The following is a 25,378-nucleotide window of genomic DNA, read 5'->3' as shown; positions in this document are numbered from 1 at the left end:
TCTATATCAGTCTAGCATTGTGGATATTAAGGTTCAAGTATAAGAGGGGTTAAATTTGGCTTTTAGAGCTGAAACCCCAGATCACCACAAATGGGCTACAGAGCCATTATAGAGCTGTTGAATTTCCAAGCCCTGTAGGTAGTATGTTCTTTTAACTTTAGGTGATAGAAAGTACCTGCTGCCCCTTAGGGTATAGACTTCTGAATAATTATACCCCAAAAAAAGGAAAGAAAGAAAAAAGAAAGAGAGCAAAGGTTGCCAGCTACAAAGAAAACAGCAGTGTAAAAATATAAGTACATTACATTTTTGCAATAATTGTCTATAACTCAGAAAAAAAAAAAAAGAAGTAAAGGTTCCAATTGTTCTTGGCATTTTTTGGTGTTTATATTGGATGAGAACGGGCAGATTGAATGTTTGGAAAGGACATTGATCCCATTTCAGGCATTCGCTTTTTGTTGATTTCTCAGTTAACAACAAACCCAGCATGTGCTTATTCATAGCTGTTTGCCTTTCTTTCCACAGCTCTTTCAGCGGGATCAAACGGTGAGTTTGTTTTTACTTTGCCCATTGAGCCGAGACCTGGAGTCTCGTGTGATAAACTCCAGACTTCCCATCAAGTAGCCTCATCCTCTGCTCCCAGCTGACATGGGGCCTTCTGGGTAATATAGGGATGCGTGTAGCTATAGGCCTGACTGGGCTCATTCCTTTGGAAATCCCTCATTTTTTCTCTTTCATGAGTGGGGATGGCTTAAATTTTTTCTTCCTGAAAGCAAGATGGTGACTGTGTTTTTGACATCTTCAATTTGAGTGAAGTAAATGCTTCCTTATCTAGGAGCCAGTTGTTTGCCTAATGGATTTCTTGTGGAAAATTTCAATGCCAGGTACCTTCCTCTGTCATCTTTGGGGTGATGCATTCTATTTTTAGTGACCAGGAGTTAATTGTGCCTTTGTTTTCTAACTTTGGCTTTTTCGGATCTTAACTAGGAAGGTAGAGAAGGTAGATTTGCTCTAGGAAGATCCATTAAAGCATTTCAAAGAATAATAAAGAAATGAACATAGGCTGGGTGTGGTGGTTCACACCTGTAATCTCAGCACTTTGGGAGGTGGGTGGATTACTTGAGCTCAGAAATTCAATACCAACCTGGGAAATATGGTGAGACCTCATCCCTACTAAAAATACAAAAACATAGCTGGGTGTAGTGGTACATGCCTGTGATCCCAGCCACTCAGGAGGCTGAGGTGGGAGGATTGAGTCAACCTGGGGGCGGAGGTTGCAGTGAGCTGTGATTGCACCACTGCATGCCAGCCTGGGTGACAGAGAGAGACCCTTTCTCAAAAATAAAAAGAAACAAACAACATGGTGTTTAGGTTTTCCTAAGTCGATCCATTAGTTCAGGGGGCTTAATGTTCATTCATTGGGCATGGTTCTGCAGGCCAGGGGCAGGTTTTGCGGGTTCCTCAGATGTCCCAAAGCCAGTCGGCCCAGAGTAGAGGCCTGTTAATTGGGGTTTCCCGGGTACAGCCTCTCCACTTTTCCTTCTTCCATTTCTTCCATTCTGAGAATCTAGGGAAACTCTGAGAAGAGGAAAGGCACACACCTGTACCTCCCCTAACCTCTTTTCTCCATGACAGCCTGGGCTCCAGAAGCAGCCTTGCATTGTCACAAGGTCGGCCCTGCAGTGCTTGGCAACCTTCTGACCAGCCTGGCTCTGGTGTCCTAATGTGGGCACTGACTTCAGAATTACACAGAAGTAGGTTCTGATCCCACTGACCCACTTTCTAAATATGGGCCATGCAGCAATTTGCTTGTTTCCTCTGTCATTCCATGCTGGTAACATTACCTACTTCGCAGATTTGGTTCTGAGAATGAAATAAAATAATATCCTAAAAGAGCCTTGGAGCTGTGCCCAGAAGTTTAATCCATGATTGTTTTATCCCTTCCACATGGCTTGAATTTTGTTCGCAGGGAATAGGTTCCCATCACACACACACATTTAACTTCTGTGAACTCAACTGTACACACTTGGCAAGAGTGTGCATGTGAGAGAGCCGGGGGGTGGGGGGCGAGGGGGCGAGAGAGAGATCATTTAAGTGGGCATTTTTGCCCATGTCTTCTCAGTGACCATGTGCCTTGGAGTGAGCCTGAGATGGAAGGTATAAACCTGCTGAACTCTGGACAGTCAGTTCCCACTGCCTTTTTGCCCTTTATGCTCACACAGGGACTTGGGCCTAGAAAAAGGGATAGTCCCCAATTCCCCGCATGATTAAACTGTTCAGACTCTCAGCTAAAGCACTATCATTGCCTGGATGATGTGACTCTTTTCTCTCCTCCTTAGGAGAGAAAGGCAGATATGGTAACCAAACTTGGAGCTAAAATCCGCCCCACGACCTTTTTTTTGAGGTGGAGTCCAAGGCTGGAGTGCAGGGCACAATCTCGGCTCACTGCAACCTCCACCTCCCAGGCTCAAGTGATCCTCCCACCTCAGCCTCCTGAGTAGCTAGGACTACAGGTGCCCGCCACCATGCTTAATTTTTGTATTTTTAGTAGAGATGGGATTTCACCATGTTGGCCAGGCTGGTCTTGAACTCCTGGCCTCAAGTGATCTACCCACCTTGGCCTCCCAAAGTGCTGGGATTACAGGTATGAGCTATCATGCCTGGCCTACAATCCCATTTGATTGTTCCCAGGTATTACAGAAAATGGCATGCCTCATGTTAATTGAAACAATTAGCTAGTCTGACTCTCTTTCTAGATGAATACAAGATAACAGGCCTCTTCCTTCCCCAGGTACTTTCTATAGGTCACATATGTGTTTCTGGCTAGGATACAGGCCCACTGAAGGTTCTCTACCTCCCATAACTGCACTTGGCTTCCCTCCAGAGGAGAGTAAGAGGGTGGTGATGATGAGACCCCCCTTCCCCTTTAGAGAGAGACATGACTTGTCTCATCCTGACTGTTCTCCCTTGGCCACACACAGACCCAGAGATTTAAGTAATTCACTTTAACCTAAATATTAATTGTACAGTTACCATGTGCATGGGAAATGTGGTAGGCAGTTGGATGTATACAGATGATAAAGACAGAGTTCCTGATTTTAAAGAGCCATTGACCTTCTAGGAGGGAAACACTGGAAAAAATCATCTCTACTATAGCATAGTTTAGTCCGTTTAAAGGAGTCAAAAGGGAGAGAAAGTGATTGAAGTCAGTCTGAGAATGCTGTTTCAAGGCAGACTTTCCAGTGGGGTGCACCTGATAAGTCAGGACGAATGTGAACTTAACAGGTAGATGGGGAGTGGAGAGCCAGGTGAGGCCACTCCTTGCATGAGTTAATGGCAGGATGTGTGAAACTTTACTGTGAGTTAAGGGAGACTTGCTGGCTCAGCAGCACTGGTGCTTACAGTAAAAGGGGAGGGGTGATGCTGGAGTGGGGAGCAGGCCCAGATCCCAAAGCGCTCCTTACAAAATGCTAAGGAATCAGCGAGGATGGGTGGAGAGCCAGGGAACATTTTTATCTGAAATAATACAGACAAGCACTGGACCCAGGATTCTGCAATAAGAAAAATGTCCTGTATCTGCCCTGTCCAATACGTGAGCCACTAGTTATATGTGGTGATTAGACACTCCAAACATGGCTACCACAGCTGAGGCACTGAATTTTTATTATTTAAATATTAATATTAATTACCCTAGGGAGGTAGTAGCGACCATATTGGACAGTGAAGCTATTGATGGATCATTCCCATAGCTTTGTGAGGATGGTTTATTTAATAACAGTTATTCCATAACATTTTTAATCCTCTCCTGTGCACTTAGCACTAGAACGTAGGCACGAGGCACTAGGAATATAGCCATGCCTCAGATGGTCCCAGATCCTGCCCGCATGGATCTCTTGCGATGCTTCTTAAAAATTAAGATGCCTGGCCCTTCTCAGAATATGGAGGTGCAAGGTGGAATTCTGTACTTTTAAGTAAACCTAAATGATTCTTGTAATCACTGCAGTGTGAGAACCATTATTCTGTGTTTGGTCAGTTGGAGACTGGAGGCAGGATGACCCGTTAAGAGACTCTGCGTTATGGCCAGACTTTGTTCCTCAACTGTTAGGAGAAGGGAACCATGAGGATCCCTAGTCATCATGAATAGCTGTTAGGATCTGAGGCCACCTCACCCTTCAGATGATCCCCACTTTCCCAAGGCAGGAATGTATCTAATTCCTTAAAGGTCACACTACCTCCCTTCCATAGACAGGAGCTCCCAACAATCTAGAGTCCGTGGAGTGGCCTGTCACTCCTCCTGACTCCAGCCTATTCTATTCTCCTGGCCTCTTGGTAAAGCCATCCCTTTGGGGCTCACACCCCTTCCCATCAGGCCCTGGAATAGGCCAATAAGAATCGTCTCCCTAGAGACAGATCTTTGACATGTCCTATCCTCAGAGAGTCTCATTCAGCCTCTTTTAGACTCTTCATGGATAGCCCTATAGTGGAGGGCTTCTTAATTCCTGTTGAGACAGCAGTAAGGCTGCCCATGAGTGGAAGGCCTGCCAGGCTCCTCTCTTGCAGCCTGGGGTCCCATCACTCACGCGTATGAGCTGATGTCAAGGAACTTGTAACCTCTGTGGTATCTGGAAACTCACCATGCTCTGCTGGAAATAGTTATACTTGAGCTTCTTCCTTTTACAGTGACACAGAAAGGCACTACGCATTCTCACTTGCCTGGAAATCTTCATAACTTAAGAAGCTAGAAATCTCAGGCGTGGATTTGATTGTATTTCCACCACAAACATATAAAGCGATCTGTCTCAGCAGTCTCGCTCTTTCCACTTCTTACAACAGAGAAAACATCCATTTTCCTGCAAAAGGCCAGTCCCCCACAGTTGGGTCCTGGATCTCACACCTCCCCCACCCCCCCGTGACTCCTCGAGCTTCTGCCTCTCCCATTGTGTTCCATATACACATGCTGTAGTGTCTTCTTTCCTAAACCGGTCCTTCCCCTGATCTACAGTGGCCTCATTGGCTGGCGCCACCATGTTTTTGCCCCCCATCACAGCTTTCTGTCTTCAAGTACAGTGTCTCCAGATCTCCACCTCTTCCTTCCCACCCATGTAGCATCTCCCCTTCCGCATGATCACTGAACCTTCTCTGGCCAAGGTATAATGAGATTTCTTTAGCCAAATCCAACAAGTACTTTTCCCAGCCTACTCAACTTCTCAGTGGCCCTCGGCCTGGATGACCGTTTTCTTACTTTCGCCCTCTCCTGTGTGTGCTTCCAGGACACCTCATTTTCTCTGTTTTCCTCCAACTTCATGGTGGCTCCTTGTCACTCTTCTTGGCTGCCTGTTCACCCTCTTCTTTTCCTCTAAATACTGGCATTCTTAAGGGCTGGGTCTATGCTGTCTTTGTATCTTTCCCCAAATTATGTCATCCTTTAAACACCATCTCCAGCCAGTAGGCTGCTGAGGGTCTATCTAGCCCAGTGTTCTGAGCTCCAAATTCATATCCAATTGCCTTTCTTTTCTTTTTTTTGAGATGGAGTCTTGTTCTGTCACCCAAGCTGGAGTGCAGTGGCATGATCTTGACTCACTGTAACTTCCACCTCCTGGGTTCAAGTGATTCTCCTGCCTCAGCCTCCTGAGTATCCATCACTACAGGCACACACCACCATGTCAGGCTAATTTTTGTGTTTTTAATAGAGGCAGGGTTTTGCCATGTTGGCCAGGCTAGTCTCGAACTCCTGACATCAGGTGATCCTCGGCCTCCCAAGGTGTTGGGATTACAGGCATGAGCCACCGTGCCCGGCCCCCCCAGTTGCCTTCTTCATTTTTCAAACTGAGCTATCAAATAACACCCCTTATCCACTAAAAAGTGCTTTCCTTTTTGGCCTGTATTATTTCTCATCTTAGTATATAAGTACTACATGCATCCATTCAGTTTCTTGGGCCAGAATTCTACTTTGGGGTCACTTTTGAGTCTTCCTTTTCATACCCTTCACACCAGTCCATCAGCAAGTCCTGCTGGCTACCTGACAAATAGTCAGTGATCCGCAACTGTATGTTGGATGAATGAACGCATGTGCCTAACAGAGAAGGGAGCTCAATCTAGAATCCGATTCATTCATTTAAAATCAAGCAGGCTGGGTGCAGTGGCTCACACCTGTAATCCCAGCACTTTGGGAGGCTGAAGCAGGCGGATCACTTGATTTCAGGAGATCAAGACCAACCTGGCCAACATGGCGAAACTCTATCTCTACTAAAAATACAAAAGTTAGCCAGGCATGGTGCCACACACATGTAATCCCAGGTACTGGTAAGGCTGAGGCAGGAGAATCACTTGAACCCAGGAGGCGGAGGTTGTAGTGAGCTGAGATTGAGCCACTGCACTCCAGCCTGGGCAAAAGATTGTGGCTCCATCTTAAAAATAAAAATAAAATCAAGCCAAGGAGGGAATCGGGGCTCTGCACATAGAGCATGCAGAATATCTATAAGTCCCTTTATTTCCTTAATGAGCCATAGTGACAGGCACTGGGTTCCATCCTAAAAAGACATATACAGTTTTACCTCATTAGGCCTCCTTTTAGGCAGTCGGTAGTCACAGCAACGTTAAAATTCACAGGTATGACACAAGCCCTCTCATTACTGGATAGTCAAACCACATGATATGACCAAAAAGCCAAAATACAGGATAATTCAGGTCCTTACTCCCTCTCTTCTTTAGATACACATACATGTGTCACACACACACACACAGAGAAACACATGATAGGAGCGCCTCCTCTGGTACTATTCTAGATAGGATTTAATCTCTTTACTCCCAAAAAACAATTTTGTCTCTGAACTATGAATGATGCACACCTCCATTTCTGAGTGTGGCGTGCATCTCATAAAGATGGGCTGTTGAAGAAACTCTCTCCAAAGCTCAAGGATCAGCAGTGAGTTCCACCCCTTGTTTTTTTTTTTTTTTTTTTTTGAGACGGAGTTTTGCTCTTGTCACTCAGGCTGGAGTGCAATGGTGGGATCTTGGCTCACAGCAACCTCCACTTCCCTCCTTCAAGCAATTCTCCTTTCTTAGCCTCCCAAATAGCTGGGCTTACAGGCACCTGCCACCACACCTGGCTAATTTTTGTATTTTTAGTAGAGACAGGGTTACACCCTGTTGGACAGGCTAGTCTCAAACTCTGAGCTCAGGTGATCCACCCACCTCGGCCTCCCAAAGTGCTGGGATTACAGGTGTGAGCCGCTGCATGCAGCCCGTATCCTTCATATAAAGAGACTGGCTACTCAGTAAAGCCAAGAGATCTTCCTTTAGCTGTATTCTTCCATCAGCAACATTTAATTTTAGGGGCTTCACATCTCATATCAGTGAAACTGTTTCTCCCAAGCAGCTGTTTTTTTCTGTTCTGAAATCTGTTCCCCCCCCCACCTGATAGAGCTGATGTTATCTCTAAAGTGAAATGAGGCACACTATAGACCTTGACTTTCCCCAGGAATGACTCACAAGTAGTTCGGTGTTTGGGCCCCTACAAACCTTTCTTCTCTCAGACAGCCTTACTATTATCAGCAAAGAAGAGGTCACCCATTTCCTTCCTGCTGTAGCAGCGCTGTCTAAAATATGGTCCACGAAATGCAAGGCCCATGAGCTGCTCCAGAATAAAGGGACTCCATGGTCAGGAATATTGGGGCAACACTACATGCCAGGCATTTCCCCTGCCACATATCATTTGCATACTGGTACTATATTTGGTCCATCCAGCAACTCTTTGTGGCTTCATCTTGCCTCCTGCCTTCTAGTGATTCAGCTACAGAACTATTTAAATAACAGCAGATAAGTCAACCATTCATCCTGGGGACACTTTCCAGTTACTGACCAGGAAGTTGTTTTCCCCCGAAGTCAGCTGTTCCTGGAAGCTTATACGTCCCTCTTTCTCCCTACAGCTGAAACCAATGTCAGGAGTCCCCTGCTATCCTTAAGATCAGGGCAGTTGATTCAGTTCAGCCCAAGAGAAATTCAGTAAAAAGGAGATTCCAGACAACAGTGGATTTCCTTTTCTATAATTTTATACCTTCATTCTTTATTAAAAGACTTTTGTAGCTTTAGGATGTGTGTTTGTTAAAGATGTTTCTGGCAAAAACTACTTTCTTTAAAATCAATGTTTGTGGAAATATAGGCAACTCCACCATCTCAGTCTCCATCCAAACAAAGAAGAACTCATGTCTGCTGGAGAATCATAGTATCTGAGAACCAGGAAAGACCTAAGAGATCCTCTAGTCCATCTGTTTCCAAAATTTGTTTTTAGTGTTTTTATATGAATCCTTATGCAGAACTGTGACATATGACAGTCATCATATTTGCTCTGGTTTCAGGTAAAACAGGATTGGAACCTGTGGTCTAGACTTACAGCATCCCACTCACTCATCCCAACCAAGGCAGCCCCGAGATGCTAACATAGACCCTTAAGCCCCTGAAGAACAGGCTTAAAGATGATCAATCTGACCTTGAATTTTATAAATATGAAAACTGAGACCCATAAATAGAAATAGTTGTCAGCAAAAATGAGGGGATCAGACCCGCTGAGCCTGGTGCTTCCTTGACTGTTTTGATACACTGGAGATATCCCTCCCAGGGCCTGGGGGGCCCTTTCCTGGCTGCCCCACTGTATGGGTTATGCTGAGCAAGGGGGGCAGTCATAACACATAACCATCCCCTTTCATAGCATAATTATGCTGCTCATTGAAACAAGATATTTGGCAAAGAATATGGGTCTCTTTCAATGGGTGTTTCAGTATGTGTACATTTTTAAAGCATCAATTACCTTTTCCTTCCTCTTATCACAAGCAGAATATCTCAGGAGTATATCCTTGCCGGTACCTGTGCTGGTGGAGGACACCAGCAGCAGCAGTGAGTACGGCTCAGTTTCACCTGACACGGAGTTGAAAGTGGACCCCTTCTCTTTCAAAACAAGAGCCAAATCCTGTGGAGAAAGAGATGTAAAGGGAATTCGGACACTCTTTTTGGGGTAAAGACCTGACTTACTCGGGGCGAGCGGGGCGAGAGAAGTATGTTGGTAAGTGTGTCATTTTATAAAGGAAACTGTGATTTATGCAGCATAAATTTTCTCAGCATTCCAGACGAGAATTTTGAAGATCACAGTGCTCCCCCTTCCCCTGAAGAAAAAGATTCCGGATTCTTCATGCTGAGGAAGGACAGTGAGAGGCGAGCCACCCTTCACAGGATCCTGACAGAAGACCAAGACAAAATTGTGAGAAACCTGATGGAATCTTTAGCTCAGGTAAACCCACTCCCAGGTGCTTCATTTCCCAACCTTTACTTGCGTATTTTACCTATGTCCTAACCGCCTGCAGCAGCCACAGATGACGTGAAAGGCGGGAGGAAGCTGTACTGCTCATGATGATAAACAAACCTACCCCAAGGGAAAAAGAAAGTAAACCCATACGTTAGGAAATATGTTAATATAAACATAGGAAAACAATTTTTTCACTGCATTTTTGAACGTAACTATTTTTAAGAAGCAAATTTTTCACATTGGTGACATTCCAACTAGTTCCTACAAGCCTCTTTTACTCTTCATTCATTTGTTTGTTCATTCCATCAGTAAACATGCACTGAGCCATGTGAGTTGCTGATTCTGACATTAGCATGAGGCTACCTGCCAGTTGCTCCTCTCAGCATTTGGGAAACATCAGCAAATACAACAGAACTCCTGAGCTTGTGAGGCTATATTTAGATGGCAAGTGAAGGGCAATGAGAAGTAAATTGCAGTAAGTCTTCACTTAATGTAGTTGATAGGTCCTTGGAAACTGTGACTTAAGCAAAATGACACATCACCATACCAGTTTTACCATAGGCTAATTGATATAAAGAAGAGTTAAGTTCCTACGGCATATTTCTGGTCACAAAAACATGGACAAACTCCTAAATAAAGACGAAAACTCTTCTAATATTCAATATTGAAATAAATGTGAACTCTATATACATTTAAGAAAGATTAATAAAAACAAGGTAACTATTTACCCACTTATCCCACCCAGTTCAGGGCCATGGGTGGCCAGAATCTGTTCTGGCAGCTCAGTACCAGTTGGGCACCTGCCCTGGACAGGACACCATTCCACTGTAGGGCATATTCACACACACACTCACAGTCACTCACACTGGGACCATGGAGACAAACCAATGAACCTAATGTGCACATCTTCGGGATGCAGAAGAAACTATATTAGCCTGTGCCCATGCTACTAATAAAGACATACCTGAGACTAAGTAATTTATAAAGGAAAGAGGTTTAATTGACTCACAATTCCACATGGCTGGGGAAGTCTCACAGTCATGGTGGAAGGCAAATGAGGAGTAAAGTCACATCTTACATAGCAGAAGGCAAGAGGCAAGTGTGGGGGAACTCCCATTTATAAAACCATCAGATTTCATGAGACTTATTCACTATCATGAGAACATCATAGGAAAGACCCTCCCCTTTGATTTAGTTACCTCCCAACTGGGTCCCTCCCATGACACATGGGGATTATGGGAGTTACAATTCAAGATGAGATTTGGGTGGGGACACAGCCCAACCATATCACCAGAGTACTCAGGGAAAACCACACAGACAGGGAGAAAATGTGCAAACTCCACACAGAGAGTGGCCCCTACCAGGAATCAATTTTTTTTTCTCATCAAGGTTATAATGAAGCAACATTGAGCAAAACAATGTTACTGGAGGATCTGCTGTATATAATAGGTTAGAAGGCCATATGTACTCTGAAAACACCAAGCTTGTCAGCGAAACTATCGTTCCTTGGTATACTAGTTTGCTAGGGCTATATCTTAGTCCATTTTCTGTTGCTATAACAGAATACCTGAGACTGAGTAGTTTATAAAGAAAAAAGATTTATTTGAACTCATGGTTCTGGAGATCTAGGAAGTCCAAGATCCGGTGGCCCATCTACATCTGGTGAGGGCCTTGTGCTGCTTCAACTCATGTCAAAAAGTAGAAAGGCAGCGGGGCATGAGGGGAAAAAAGAGAGGGACAAGGAGAGCCAACTGACTTTATGACATCTCGCTTTCCTGAGAACTAACCCAATATCATGAGAATTGCATTAATCCCTTCATGAGTCTCATGACCCAAACACCTTTTGAAGACTCTACCACCTCTCAATATCATTACATTGGCCATTAAATTTCAACATGAGTTTTGGCAGGACAAATCACATCCAAACTATAGCAAGCAACCATAACAAACTATCACATACTGGGTGGCTTAAACAACAGAAATTTATTTTATCACAGTTCTGGAGGCCGAAAATCCAAGATCAAGGGGTTGGCAGGTTTGGTTTCTCCCGTGGCCTGTCTGCTTAGCTTGCAGATGGCCACCTTCTTATGCACTCACATGGTCTTTTCCAGTGCACTTGCAGCCCTAGCATCTCTTCTGTTTTGATATGATACCAGAAATATTAGTTCAATTGGATCAGGGCCCCATCCGATGACTTCACTTGGCGCTAAGTATCCCTTTTGAGGACCTATCTCCAAATACATCCCATTGAGAGTTAAGGGCTTCAGCATATGAATTCAGAGGACATAGAACCATAATAACTGGAAAAATGTACGCCCTGGAATTCTGCATACAGATACAAGGAATAATCCCCTTCCCAAATCTGTACCAGGAGAAAAGAGAATTTCCCTCAGCCCCAAGCTTCTTAATGGATGCAACCTCCCACAGACACACTTAGTACCTGGTATGACACTTCTTGTCCTCTTTGAGTTCAGTGGACACCAGGAAATCATCCACCTGCCTCCCTTGCCTGTGGCCTCCACCTGTCCTTCATGATCACTGTGGACTACTGCACATAGCTTCTTTCCTCCCTGTGTCCTGAGGAAATAGCTACAAAAAGGTTGGGGCTGGAGGAGTCCAGTGAAGTTTTTAAAGTCTCTTAGTACAACAGTTTACCTGTTCTCATCTTTTATTGAGATGTAAATGGAGCAGAGCTTTCTCTTGGCTCTTGCTAAACAATCTCAGCCTGTCTCTGTCTTGAGAACCTCACCATGTTTCTTTGCTGAACATTCCATCACCTTAGGAATTCCCTAAGGTCCACCTCTTTAGATCTCATAGAAGGAGCTGAAAGGCCATATATGTGCCAGCAGGGCCTTGGTATGAGGAAAACTGAAATGAGCATCTTCTACACACTCTCAAAAACCCTGACTTGGGTCCTAAAGGAAAGCTGTCTCGAGCAATTACTCCAAGGGCCAGCAAGACGATTTTCTAGAGTGAGGAGAGCTGGCCTCTGAGTCGGGAGAGGATGGGTGTTGTGCATGCTTCATGGCAGTGCTGGGAGATGCAGTGGAGACAGGAAGTCTCGAGCCATCAGCCTTTTCTCTGGGCTTTCCTTTGGCTCACAGTTGTCATTCAAAGACTGAGAACAGGACTGGGTTGACCTAAGAAGAGGAACCAAGCTGGATGGAGAGAGAAGCTGGGCAGTACTTGTAGTTCATTCATTTATTCAACAAATACTTACTGAGTATCAGCCAGAGGCCAGGCACTATACTAAGTGCTGGAGATACCATGATGAACCGAACAAAAAGATCTGCATCCCTCTGAAGTTGACATTCTAGCAGCAGAAGAAAAACAGACAAATATATATGTATGTTAAACGTATAGTAACAACAGCAAACGTTTTCTTTGGACCAGGTACTATTGTTAGTATTCCATGTGTATTTAATGTGCTCATTTAATCTTCATGACAGTAGTACTATACTAATAGTTCCATTATCATCCTCATTTTACACATGAGGAAACAGACACAGAGGACTTGAACAGTTTGTCAGAATTATGCAGCCCTAAGCGATGGAGTTAGGATTTGGACCCAGGCAGTTTGGCTCTGAAGTTTTTGCTTTAACCATCACATTGCTCTGCCTTGCTGGTAGGCCCAATGGTGACAAGTGCTGGGAAAAACATACAGTGGGGTGGTGGGGAGGCATTGGAGGTGGAGAAGGAAAGTAAATCAGCATTAGCCACTGTGGAGTGAAGGGCTCTCTTGTGGACCTTTAAGATGCTTGATTTTGGTCAGAAACACATAAAACCCAGGAATTGCCTAAATCTCTAATCACCCCCAAAGAATGTGCTTTCCCAGTACAGAAAATGCCAGCTTGTTTGGGGTCTGTTCGTTGTCTCGTTGCTGTACCATAGCTCCATTAGGGCTAGGACTGCCTCGACCATCTATGACTGTGCTGGAATACTTAAATGCTAGAGTGGTTAATCATATTCAATTGTTTGGTACCTCCTAGTTTTAAGGTACCATTTGAATGTTCTCTGTAAAAGGAGAAATGAAAGAAAATCTTAAAAGCAACCATCAGAGGACGTGCCTTAGTACACCAGCATGAAGCTACCAGTGAGAATCCAGAACTGCTGATCAGAATTGCATGCCGAATCCATAATGGCCACATGATGGTGAGGGTCCTTCTGACTGTGCTGTTAAGGATGTTGGGAATCCTTTCCTGTGACGTCAAGTGGTGATTCAGTGGTCGAACAGGTTCAGACCCAGGTTGACAGCTACTGTTACAGGTCATGGGGATAGTAGAATATAATGGTTAGGAGCTTGGGCTTAGCTTGGATTTCCCTCTGTTTGAAGCCTGGTTCCATCACTTAAAGGCTGTGCAACTGGGGCAACTTAGTTAACTTCTCAGAGCCTGAACTTCCTCATCTATGATAGTGGAGTCAACTTCATAAGGTTGCTAACTGAGATTGTGAGTGATTTAAATCATAACAAAATATTCCACAACTGTTAACTGTTATTGTTATCATTATCAAGCATTATCAAGTAGTTATCTAATATATTTCCTTTTTTCTACAATCAGATAGAAATAATTCTTGTCATTGTATTATTTCTAGATACATATTTACATTAAGCCTATACTTTATAACTAAACCAAATCTAGATGTTGATCAGGTCCTCAAATCCTTAAACCATGAATAACGCTTTAATCTGTAACATCCTTCTGAAATCCACTCCTGGTTTTTAAAGAAGTTTAAAGGATAAAAACTAGAGAGCATCTTTGCAGTAATCAGGGTTCTCTAGAGGGACAGAACTAATGGAATGTATATATTAAACATATAGTATGGGAGTTTACATTTGGGAGTTTATTAAGTATTAACTCACATGATCACAAGGTCTCACAATAGGCCATCTGCAGGCTGAGGAGTAAGGAGAGCCAGTCCGAATTACAAAACTGAGGAACTTGGAATCCCATATTCTAGGGCAGGAAGCATCTAGCATGAGAGAAAGATGTAGGCTGGGAGGCTAAGCCAATCTCTCTTTTCACATTTTTCTGCCTTCTTATACTCTAGGCACACTGGTAGCTGATTAGACTGTGCCCACCCAGATTAAACGGGGGTCTGCCTTCCCCAGCCCACTGATTCAAATGTTAATCTCCTTTGGCAACATCCTCACAGACACACCCAGGATCATTTCTTTGTATCCTTCAATCCAATCAAGTAGACACTCCGTATTAACCATCACACCCTGGTACTAGGAGTGCAGGAAATGCATACAGTCTACTCTGTGCTGACACTGAGTCGGGCTCACCAGACACTAGCCAAGATGCTTGTTTTTGAAGGCGCATGAATGAGTTAACATGGAGAGACTGGAGTCAGAACAGAAATAAACAATGATGTAAGTAGATGAAGAAGCCTGAATAGAAAACATTTCCCAGAGTAGAGTGTGTTCCTTTGTAGGCCAGTGACACACATGGCAAAAAACCAGAAGCAACGTGTTTTTCTGTTGTAAAAACAAAGTTAATGTCAAAAAACAAGTTTACTATTTGAACTATTGCAAACATGTAACTGATTTTTTACTCAGAGAAGCTTCTAATTTCTGCATAACTCATATTTTTTTCCTTGAACATATTTTCATGGTGTTATGATTTTGCCTGTGAATCTTTGCCTTGGATGCAATTTAGTCTGTGGTAAGGAAACAATCCAGCAAACTTTACAATGGTTCCCAGTCTGATTTTAAAATACTCCTTCCACAGCTTTCAAGCTTTTCAATACAATCTTATCTCATGAAAACATAAACTTGAGACCGAGCTTCCAAACAAAAATATATTAAGAGAAAGAACTCAATGGTCCATTTCTTTTTTATTTTAATAGACTCCTAGAAATTATAATTTTCACAGCCCAGCTGAGGAATCTTAATTTTAATGATACAGTAAGAAAATGTACAGTGTGAAATAAAAATGAGCATGATCGTTTCTTAAAGTTAAATGGGAATAAATAATATCCTACTGTACTTCCTTAAAGAAGCAATGTGGGCCAGGCAGTGGCTCACGCCTAAAATCCCAGCACTTTGGGATTACAGTACTCGGGAGGCTGAGGCAGGCAGATCACCTGAGGTCAGGAGTTTGAGACCAGCCTGGCCAACATAGTGAAACCCTGACTCTACTGAAAACACAAAAGTTAGCTGGGCATGATGGCAGACACCTGTAATCCCAGCTACTTGGGAAGCTGAGGCAGGAGAATCACTTGAACCTGGGAGACGGAGGTTGCAGTGAGCCAAGCTGGCACCACTGCACTCCAACCTGGGCGACAAATTGAGACTTTGTGTTTAAAAAAAAAAAAAAAAATGGCTCACATCTATAATCCCAGTACTTTGGGAAGCCAAGGTGGGAGAATCACTTGAACCCAGGACTTTGAGACCAGCCCAGGCAACTTAGCAAGACCCAGTCTCTACAAAAAGTTAAAAAAAAATTATCTGAGTGTGATGACACATGCCTATAGTTCCTAGCTACTCAGGAGGCTGAGGTGGGAAGAGAGCTAGAACCCAGGAGTTAGGGGCTGCAGTGAGCTATGATTACGCCGCTGCACTCTGGCCTGGGTGACAAAGAGAAGCCCTGTCTCTTAAAAAAAAAAAGAAAAGAAAAATTCAATTTGAGGGAGAACATTTGTTTGAACATTGTAATATATTTTAGTATAATATAATGGTCCATCAGCCCATTCTTTTATAAGCAATTGCCTTATTGATGGGTAAGAAGTAGTTTCGGGAATGAAGTTTGAGATTAGCCCCTCTTGGTTGCAAGGAATTGACACACTGTAAGGACAACTGAAGTACCAAGGACATGTTGTAGGTAGACACACATAGCAATAAGGGAAGTAGACTCTTAAGGCATTCCAATCATAGTGCCTAGCTGAGTCTCACAGACACTGAAAACAGAATATGAGCCCAAGGAAGTTTGCATATCTTTTCTCTGGCTTGGTTGCCATTGACCCTCTTGGTACTCATTTCTGCTTTCCTCCACTTCTCCTCTCCCTCCCTGATATGGTTTGGCTGTGTCCCCACCCAGATCTCATCTTGAATTGTAACTCCCACAATTCCCATGTTTTGTGGGAGGAACCCAGTAGGAAATGACCGACTTATGGGGCCAGGTGTTTCCTGTGCTGTTCTCGTGACAGTGAATGAGTCTGACAAGATCTGATGGTTCTAAAGCTTGCCTGCACAAGCTCTTTCTTTTTGCCCGCCACCATCCATGTAAGATGTGCCTTTGCTCCTCCTTGCCTTCTGCCATGATTGTGAGGCTTCCCAGCCACGTGGAACTGTAAGTCCATTAAACCTCTTTCTTTTATAAATTGCCCTAAGATATGTCTTTATCAGCAGTGTGAAAATTAATGAATACACTCCCTATTGTCTTTCTCAGTTCCATTGCTTCTGCTTCCTTTCTTATGGTTAGACGTATTCATGACCCCATATTATGACTTCTCTTTCTAGGCAGACTTTCAGGTTGAGATCCTATGGCTTATTGCCCAAGTCTCTTTTCAGTTCCCAATTAAAATTTCTGAAAGAATCTTATGGCCTCAGTCTGTTTGGACAGAGTTTTGTTATCTGACTATATTATGGCTACTGACCAGCATGTGGGGCAGGTGCCTTTTCTCTCTGATTATTTCATGGTGTAGGTAGGAGGAGTGAAGAGGAGCCATATAGTTAAAAATATGGTCTTTCCTTTGGAGACATTTGGAAGTCCAGTTCTTCTCAGAAAGGGATGTGGGAATTGGATGGGCATGATGGCTCACGCCTGGAATCCCAGCACTTTGGGAAGCAGTGGTACAATGCTCACTTGAGCCCAGGAGTTTGAGACCAGCCTGGGCAATATAGTGAGACCTTGTCTCTACCAAAAGCAAAAAAAGCAAGGACAGGGGTTATGGGGATGGGATTCCCATGGCTGGTCTCTCTAGCACAGATTGACTGAAGGATTGTTGGTTTTTATTCACAGGGGGCTGAAGAACCAAAACTAAAATGGGAACACATCACAACCCTCATTGCAAGCCTCAGAGAATTTGTGAGATCCACTGATCGAAAGATCATAGCCACCACACTGTCAAAGCTGAAACTGGAGCTGGACTTTGACAGCCACGGCATTAGCCAAGTCCAGGTGGTGCTCTTTGGTTTTCAAGATGCTGTAAGTATGATATTTTGCCAGCGTTTTCCCACATGCTAAAATTAGATAGAAAAATAAGTGAAAACATAAATTCCGTTATTTTCCTTTAAAAATTCCAATGAACTTGATTCTTTTTGGTTGAAAAATGAGAGATATTTGCTCTCACTGTGCTTCTGAGTATCTGATTTGCTGTTTTGTGCATTTACATTTCCCACATTAAAAAACACATAAAACCAAGTCACCATGGAAAATAACAAAACAGTTCCCATGGCTAAACTTTGTTCTTATGAAATTATGTTGGGTCACTATTTTGATGACTTTGGCAATGTAACACACTTTAGTCATCCATTTTCTAACGCTGCATGAGAAATGCCATCTAGTGGCCATTGAGAAAAATTTGACAGTACAGATTTAAACGGTCTCTGCTGAATCAAACCGGTAATTTTTTCCCCCAGTGTTTATCTAGTTTTCATAAAGAACATTTTTAACATGTTTGTTTAGTAAATACCTCTTCTGTCCTAGCCAGAAATATACTTCAATGTACAGAGCATCACTAATTAAAAATTAAACCACATGATCTAATGAGAGATTGCTGAGAAGTCGTCTCTCTAAAATTGAGTTGCTATGCAACACAGACCAGAAGCTGGTCTTCTGAAACGGATTCAGAACGCTCTGTGTTATTCTTGGGTGAGACTTATCTGTGGAACTCAGTGCCAAAAAAGCCTCAAGCCATCCCCAGAAGACCCTTAACAAGATGTGGGAGACTGAAATAAGTGGGTTATTGATGGTGCTTGTGGTATAAATATGGAAGTATAATTTTATTTAAATTCCAAAAATTAATTCAGCCCTTATATGTCTATTGCTCCTATGTAGAAGGTATCTTGACAATTTCATTTGCAACATCAAATGATCCCCAATTTAAAGCCAAATTGGAATCCTTCAATAACTAGCATTCTCTGAATACTAGCATTTTTTGAGACACTGGGTAAGCCACTTGGTGTTTATGCTATATTGTGGGCAGGGACGAGAGTCCTGACTTGATTGAGGTCATAAAAATTAAAGCAACTGGCAAAGGCTATCACTAATATTAAACGCTAAAAGCATGTTTATGCTGCAACTAGGGAAACCCAACTGCCTGCAAATAGAGTGAAATAATTTGGCTAATTTGCACTTACCCACACATTTGGCTTCTAGCCTAGAGCTTGGAAAGCAAGTTTGCTGTAGAATTCAAACTGAGAGCTATTTAGTTGTACTCCTGGGCCTTGGGCCAGGTCAGACACACACACACACACACACACACACACACACACACACACACCTACTCTTGCTCATTCACTGTCCAAGATGAGAATGAGCCCAAAGTATGAGCACTATGTTGTAATTTGCTATGTAATAAAGATCTGAGAGGAGCAGGTCATGGTTATAACAGATTCCTCTTCCACCGAATAAGCATGTAAATTGTAAATTTTTTTTTTCTTTTTTGAGATTGAGTCTCCAGGTCATGGTTATAACAGATTCCTCTTCCACCAAATAAGCATGTACATTGTAAATTTTTTTTTTCTTTTTTGAGATTGAGTCTCCCTCTGTCGCCTAGGCCAGAGTGCAGTGGCACAATCTCAGCTCACTGCAACGTCCCCATCCCAGGTTTAAGCAATTCTCCCGCCTCAGCCTCCCAAGTAGCCAGGACTACAGGTGCCTGCCACCATGCCCAGCTAATTTTTGTATTTTTAGTAGAGATGGGGTTTTGCAATGTTTGGCCAGGCTGGTCTTGAACTCCTGGCCTCAGGTGATCCACCTGCCTCAGTCTCCCAAAGTGCTGGAATTATAGGGAATGAGCCACTGCGCCCAGCCAGCATGTAAATTCTTTAAAGAGATAAAGATACCAGGACAAACTCAGTCTGGATGGATTTCCTAGGACAAGTGGGAACCTAGCAAGGGTTCACTTCCTGTGCAGCTACTATGAGGAAGTCCTCAAACTGACTCTTTTCCAAACTAGGGGATATTGATGAAGATGGACCCAGGACAGACATGAGCAATTGGAGCTCCAGCTCTTGGCCTGGATTTGTGGCTGAGTCACCATCTCCCCAGCCACAGTGGGGATGGTGATTAAATTTTTGGAATTTAAATAAAATTTTACTTCCATATTCATACCATACACACTCTGAAGGGTCTAACCAGAGCCCTGTTGTGGAAATAGCCTCTTTTCTTAGAGGTCTGTGTAAGCCAGCAGGCATTAGAGTTAACCCAAACGTTAAGTGAGCTTGTCTTAGTTTTATGCTAAAAGGTTGTTTTTAGAAAGGGAATGTACATGATATACATATACAATGGGAAATTATTCAAGCTTAAAAAGGAAATAAATCCTGACACATGCTACAACATGAATGAAGCTTAGAGATGTTATGCCAAGTGAAATAAACCATTCACAAAAGGCCAAATACTGTAATTCCACTTACATGAAAGTAGCTAGAGTAGTGAAATTTATAAGAGGCAGAAAGTAAAATGCTGGTTTGCCAGGGCTTTTGGGAGGGAGAAATGGGAACTTACTGTTTAGTGGGTATAGAGTTTCAGTTTTGCAAGATAAAGAGTTCTGTGGAAGGACGGCAGCGATGGGAGCACAACAATGTGGGTGTACTTAATGCCACTGAACCGTACACTTAAAAATGGCTAAGATGGCCAGGCATGGTGGCTCATGTCTGCAATGCCAGCACTTTGGGAGGCTGAGACAGGAGGACTGCTTGAGCCCAGGAGGCACAGGTTGCAGTGAGCCATGATCCCTCCACTGTGCTCCAGCCTGGATGACAGAGCAAGACCCTGTCTCCAAAACAAATGAAAAAACCATCTTAATAATAGTTAATAATACTTGAAAATAATGAACAGTAAGAACAGCTTTTATTTTCATTTAAAGCCTCTTGTACCCTGCCTTTCTCTTTTACCCCCTCCCTCCGTCTATTCGGCAGACATTATAAAAGCTAAAAACTGCAGACTTAGAGTCCCAAAGAAGCAATATTCTCATTTGAACCAGACTTCCTTTTACTTAAATTACTTACTTGCTTACATGGGACTCACCAAACTCATTTGAAGTAGCAATTTTTACTTTGTTTACCAGTGACATAAAAAATTCTTTGTAATTCAAGGTGAAGAAACTTTTTAGTTTTTATAAATGGAACTTCATCCAAGTGCTTGGATCAGGTAGGTTATTTGCAGTTAAAAATTAAAGTAGGCTAAATGTCACTCTCTCTCCAGGTCAATAAAGTTCTTCGGAATCATAACATCAAGCCACACTGGATGTTTGCATTAGACAGTATCATCCGGAAGGCAGTGCAGACAGCTATTACCATCCTGGTTCCAGGTCAGCGCTATTTAATTACTCTGCACATATATAGTGATTGGATATTTTAGATTACTGTTCATCTGTTATTTCTGTTATCTCCTTAGTACTTTTAAAACCATAATACCTTTTTTAGAAAAGAAATGTAGATTTCCTTCCTTCCCTTCTCTCCCTCCCTCCCTGCTTCCTCCCTACCGTCCTTCTTCCCTCCTTCCTGCCTTCCTCCCCCCACAAAAAAAAAAAAAAAGAAATATAGTAGTCACGAAAATATAATACACCAAATAGTACATATAGTATGGATAATGGTACACCAAGCAAAATGTTTAGTAAGAGTGAGGAAGACTTGTTTCCTTGTCTTTTTTTTTTTTTTTTTCAATTGTGCTTTAGGTTCTGGGGTACATGTGCAGAACATGGCAAGGTGGTTTGCTGCCTCCATCCCCCCATCACCTATATCTGACATTTCTCCCCATGTTATCCCTCCCTGACCTTCCCACCCCATGACGTCCCTCCCCTAGCCACCCCCAACAGACCCCAGTGTGTGATGCTCCCCTCCCTGTGTCCACATGTTCTCACTGTTCACCCGCCTATGAGTGAGAACATGCGCTGTTTGATTTTCTGTTCTTGTGTTAGTTTGCTGAGAATGATGGTTTCCAGATTCATCCTTGTCCCTACAAAGGAAAAGAACTCATCGTTTTTTTATGGCTGCATAGTATTCCATGGTGTATATGTGCCATATTTTCCTTGTCCAGTCTATCATTGATGGGCATTTGGGTTGGTTCCAGGTCTTTGCTATTGAAAATAGTGCCGCAGTGAACATACGTGTGCTTGTGTCTTTATGATAAAATGATTTATAATCCTTTGAGTATATACTCAATAATGGGACTGCTGGATCAACTGGAATTTCTATTTCTAGATCCTTGAGGAATCATCACACTGTCTTCCACAATGGTTGAATTAATTCACACTCCTACCAACAGTGTAAAAGCATTCCTTTTCTCCACATCCTCTCCAGCATCTGTTGTCTCCAGACTTTTTGATGATCGCCATTCTAACTGGCATGAGATGGTATCTCAATGTGGTTTTGACTTATATTTCTCTAATGACCAGTGATGATGAGCATTTTTTCATATGTTTGTTGGCCTCATATATGTCTTCTTTTGAAAAGTATCTATTCATATCCTTCACCCACTTTTGAATGGGTTTGTTTGTTTTTTTCTTGTAAATCTGTTTTAGTTCTTTGTAGATTCTGGATATTAGCCCTTTGTCAGATGGATAGATTGCAAAAATTTTTTCCTACTCTGTTGGTTGCCTGTTCACTCTGATGATTGTTTCTTTTGCTGTACAGAAGCTCTAGAGTTTAATTAGGTGCCATTTGTCTATTTTGGCTTTTGTTCCCAATGCTTTTGGTGTTTTAGTCCTGAAGTCCTTCCCTATGCCTCTGTCCTGAATGGTTTTGCCTGGGTTTGCTTCTAGAGTTTTTATGGTGTTAGGTCTTATGTTTAAGTCTTTAATCCATCTGGAGTTAATTTTAGTGTAAGGTGTCAGGAAGAGGTCCAGTTTCTGCACATGGCTAGCCAGTTTTCCCAACACCATTTATTAAACAAGGAATCCTTTCCCCATTGCTTGTTTTTGTCAGGTTTGTCAAAGATCAGATGGTTATAGATGTGTGGCATTGCCTCCAAGGCCTCTGTTCTGTTCCATTGGTCTACTGTTTTGGTACCAGTACCATGCTGTTTTGATTACTGTAGCCTTGTAGTACAGTTTGAAGTCAGGTAGTGTGATGCCTCCAGCTTTGTTCTTTTTGCTTAGGATTGTCTTGGCTATGCAGGCTCTCTTTTGGTTCCATATGAAGTTTAAGGTGGTTATTTCCAGTTTTGTGAAGAAGGTCCTTGGTAGCTTGATGGGGATAGTGTTGAATCTATAAATTACTTTGGGCAGTATGGCCATTTTCATGATATTGATTCTTCCTAACCATGAGCATGGAATGTTTTTCCATCTGTTTCTGTCCTCTCTCATTTCCTTGATCAGTGGTTTGTAGTTCTCCTTGAAGAGGTCCTTTACATCCTTTGTTAGTTATATTCCTAGGTATTTTATTCTCTTTGTAGCAATTGTGAATGAGAGTTCACTCTTGATTTGGCTCTCTGTTAGTCTGTTATTGGTGTAAAAACATGTAAAAACATAAAGGCTGTTGAATTTTGTCAAAGGCTTTCTCTGCATATCTATTGAGATAATTGTGGTTTTTGTCATTGGTTCTGTTTATAGACTTGCGTATGTTGAAGCGGCCTTGCATCCCCAGGATGATGGCTTCCCTGTCTTTAAGGAATGTGTTTGATATGAAGAGAAAGAAAAAAGTGTACAGGTGACCCAAGTAAATACACATTTCAATATGTAGATATCTGGCCCACAAAACACATTACTACATCATTTATCCAGTGATTCCCAAATCTGCTAGTGCATTGAGCAATTTAAAGAGGTATTGCTTAGCTCATTGCTTTGAGCAAGTTAATTGTCTTTAAAATCATAGCTTTCAAAGCCCGATCTCAGGCCAAATAAGAATCTGCCAGAAATAAAGCTCAGGAATCTTATTTTTTTTTCTAAATTAGTCTTTTAGAGCACTTCAAGGTTCACAGCAAAATTGAGCAGAAGGTACAGAGATTTTGCACATACCCCTTAGCCCCACACATGCATAGCCTCATCCATTATCAGCATCCCCCACAGAGTGGTGTATTCATTACAGTCAATGAACCTACACTGACACATCATTATCACCGAGAGTCCGTAGTTCACATTAGGGTACTGTTGGTGTACATTCTCTAGGAATTCTACATATATAATAACATGTATCCACCATTACAGTATCATACAGAATATTGTCACAGCCCTAAAAGTCCTCCATGTCCCACCTGTAAGAATCTGTACAGCTCCCAGGTCATGTTGATGCACAGCCAAGTTTAGAAATCACTGGTCTAGAAACAGCCCCAGCTATGTTGGCAGTGAGGTACAAAAGGGGTAGTGTTGATGAAACAAGACTTTTTGGCATAAGCGAGGAGTGTATTCATACTCTAAGGCAAAACCTCCAACGTGTTTTGATAGTTGACCTATTAATAAAAAGTTGTAAGCAAAGCTTTTCCACCCTGTGTGTTTGTTGGTGTGGTGGGTGGATGAATGGATGCATAGGTGAGTATGTAGGTAGGTAGAAAGAAAGAGCAATTGATCAACTAATAGATGGATAGATATAGATTTATATATATTTATATAAACAAATTAGAAACATTTTCTGTTGTACTAATTTGTACCTATATTATAAAGCATTCTGAAATAGAAATTTAAAAGATAAGATCAATATGAAATATTTTCATTTTAGTTTTCTTTCTTTCTTTCTTTTTAAGTAGATACAAGGTCTCAGTCTGTTGCCCAGGCTAGTCTCAATCTCTTGGACTCAAGCGGTCTTCCCGTCTTGGCCTCCCGAAGTGCTGTGATTATAGGTGTGAGCCACTGCACCTGGCCCTGAAATATTTTTAAATTAAAGTTATTTATAAATGGGACTACAAACTTTTATTCATGTCAACCCTTCTGAGTTGTGGAATTCCCTCTCTTTTCATAGAACACTTGAGTGTTTGACCTAAGAGTGACAGCATCCGCGTCAATCTCTACGTTAAACATTGGTCAAGATTAAGGTACTTCTTAGGTAAGAAAGAAACAGAATGTTACCTCTACCTGGAACACACCTCCATCCCACGTCTCTCCTGTGGCTTGCACCTTTGCATTCTTCAGACCACCGAGAGTCTGGGCCTATCACCAAATCTAAAGTAGGCTCCCTCTGTTATTCTCTCTCCTTGGAAATGGTTTTCACCCATTTTCGACACCACAACCTGAAACTACTTTTGTTTCTAGTTTAATGGCTGTTAGCCTCACCAGAGCTGAGCCTAGCATACTGTCCAGCAGTGTCTGGTAAACAGTGTATCTCTGATTAGTACTTGTTTGAAACAATAAGTAAATGAGTTTCACCTGATTGTAACAAATTAGGGTGGAAAATTTGCATAGTGTAGAAACTTAGAAAAAAATTCTATAGAGGCTTCGAAGCACATGATTAGTAGCTGGATGTGAACCTAAGAAATTCATGCTCTAAGGAAGTGAAACAATACTTATATTCTGATGCTTTATCATTAGGATAAGGCTGCTTATAGGGAATGTACTATAGAGGGGTTAGATATTCAAAAAAACCTATGGGATGAAGTGGGAATAGTGTGTATCACTGAAAGGAAGAGGTATAGACCACGTGTTAAACACAGTAGCAACCTAAATTAAGGACGCTTAAATGAAGAAAGGAAAAGAGAGTATATTTTGAAACGATTTAAATAGCATATAAATGATCTGTTTACTTAATTTAAAAAAAAAAACTTCCTTTTAGTAATGATTACCTAATATAATACAATATCTGGAATAGAAAATGAATATTAGTGAAAAACCGAGAATCTGAGTGAAGTCTGCAGTTTAGCTAACAGTATTATACCAATGTTAATTTCATCGTTCTGAAAAACATGCCATAGTTATGTAAGATGTATTAGGAAGAGCTGTGTGGATGGTAAACAGGAATTCTTTGTACTATCTTTGCAACATTTCCAT

The 25,378-nt window shown here is 42.2% G+C and overlaps 1 protein-coding gene across 4 annotated transcripts in view; it reads left to right on the top strand.

The window, feature by feature from the left end:
• The window catches only part of MAP3K5 (mitogen-activated protein kinase kinase kinase 5), a 241,083-nt gene that overhangs the window by 193,408 nt on the left and 22,297 nt on the right, over positions 1 to 25,378 (top strand). For all 4 annotated transcript variants that reach the window (XM_078370136.1, XM_035296827.3, XM_002747058.7 and 1 more), the window contains 5 exons: positions 523 to 543; positions 8,830 to 9,007; positions 9,112 to 9,280; positions 17,260 to 17,445; positions 20,668 to 20,773. In XM_078370136.1, the coding sequence (XP_078226262.1) occupies positions 523 to 543; positions 8,830 to 9,007; positions 9,112 to 9,280; positions 17,260 to 17,445; positions 20,668 to 20,773 (660 nt within the window). The remainder of the gene's footprint in view (positions 1 to 522; positions 544 to 8,829; positions 9,008 to 9,111; positions 9,281 to 17,259; positions 17,446 to 20,667; positions 20,774 to 25,378) is intronic.

The sequence above is a fragment of the Callithrix jacchus genome, chromosome 4, assembly GCF_049354715.1.
Source record: "Callithrix jacchus isolate 240 chromosome 4, calJac240_pri, whole genome shotgun sequence".
Taxonomy (NCBI): Eukaryota; Metazoa; Chordata; class Mammalia; order Primates; family Cebidae; genus Callithrix; species Callithrix jacchus.
The sequence above is the reverse complement of the archived record's forward strand: the minus strand, read 5'-3'. Positions and strand labels throughout refer to the sequence as shown.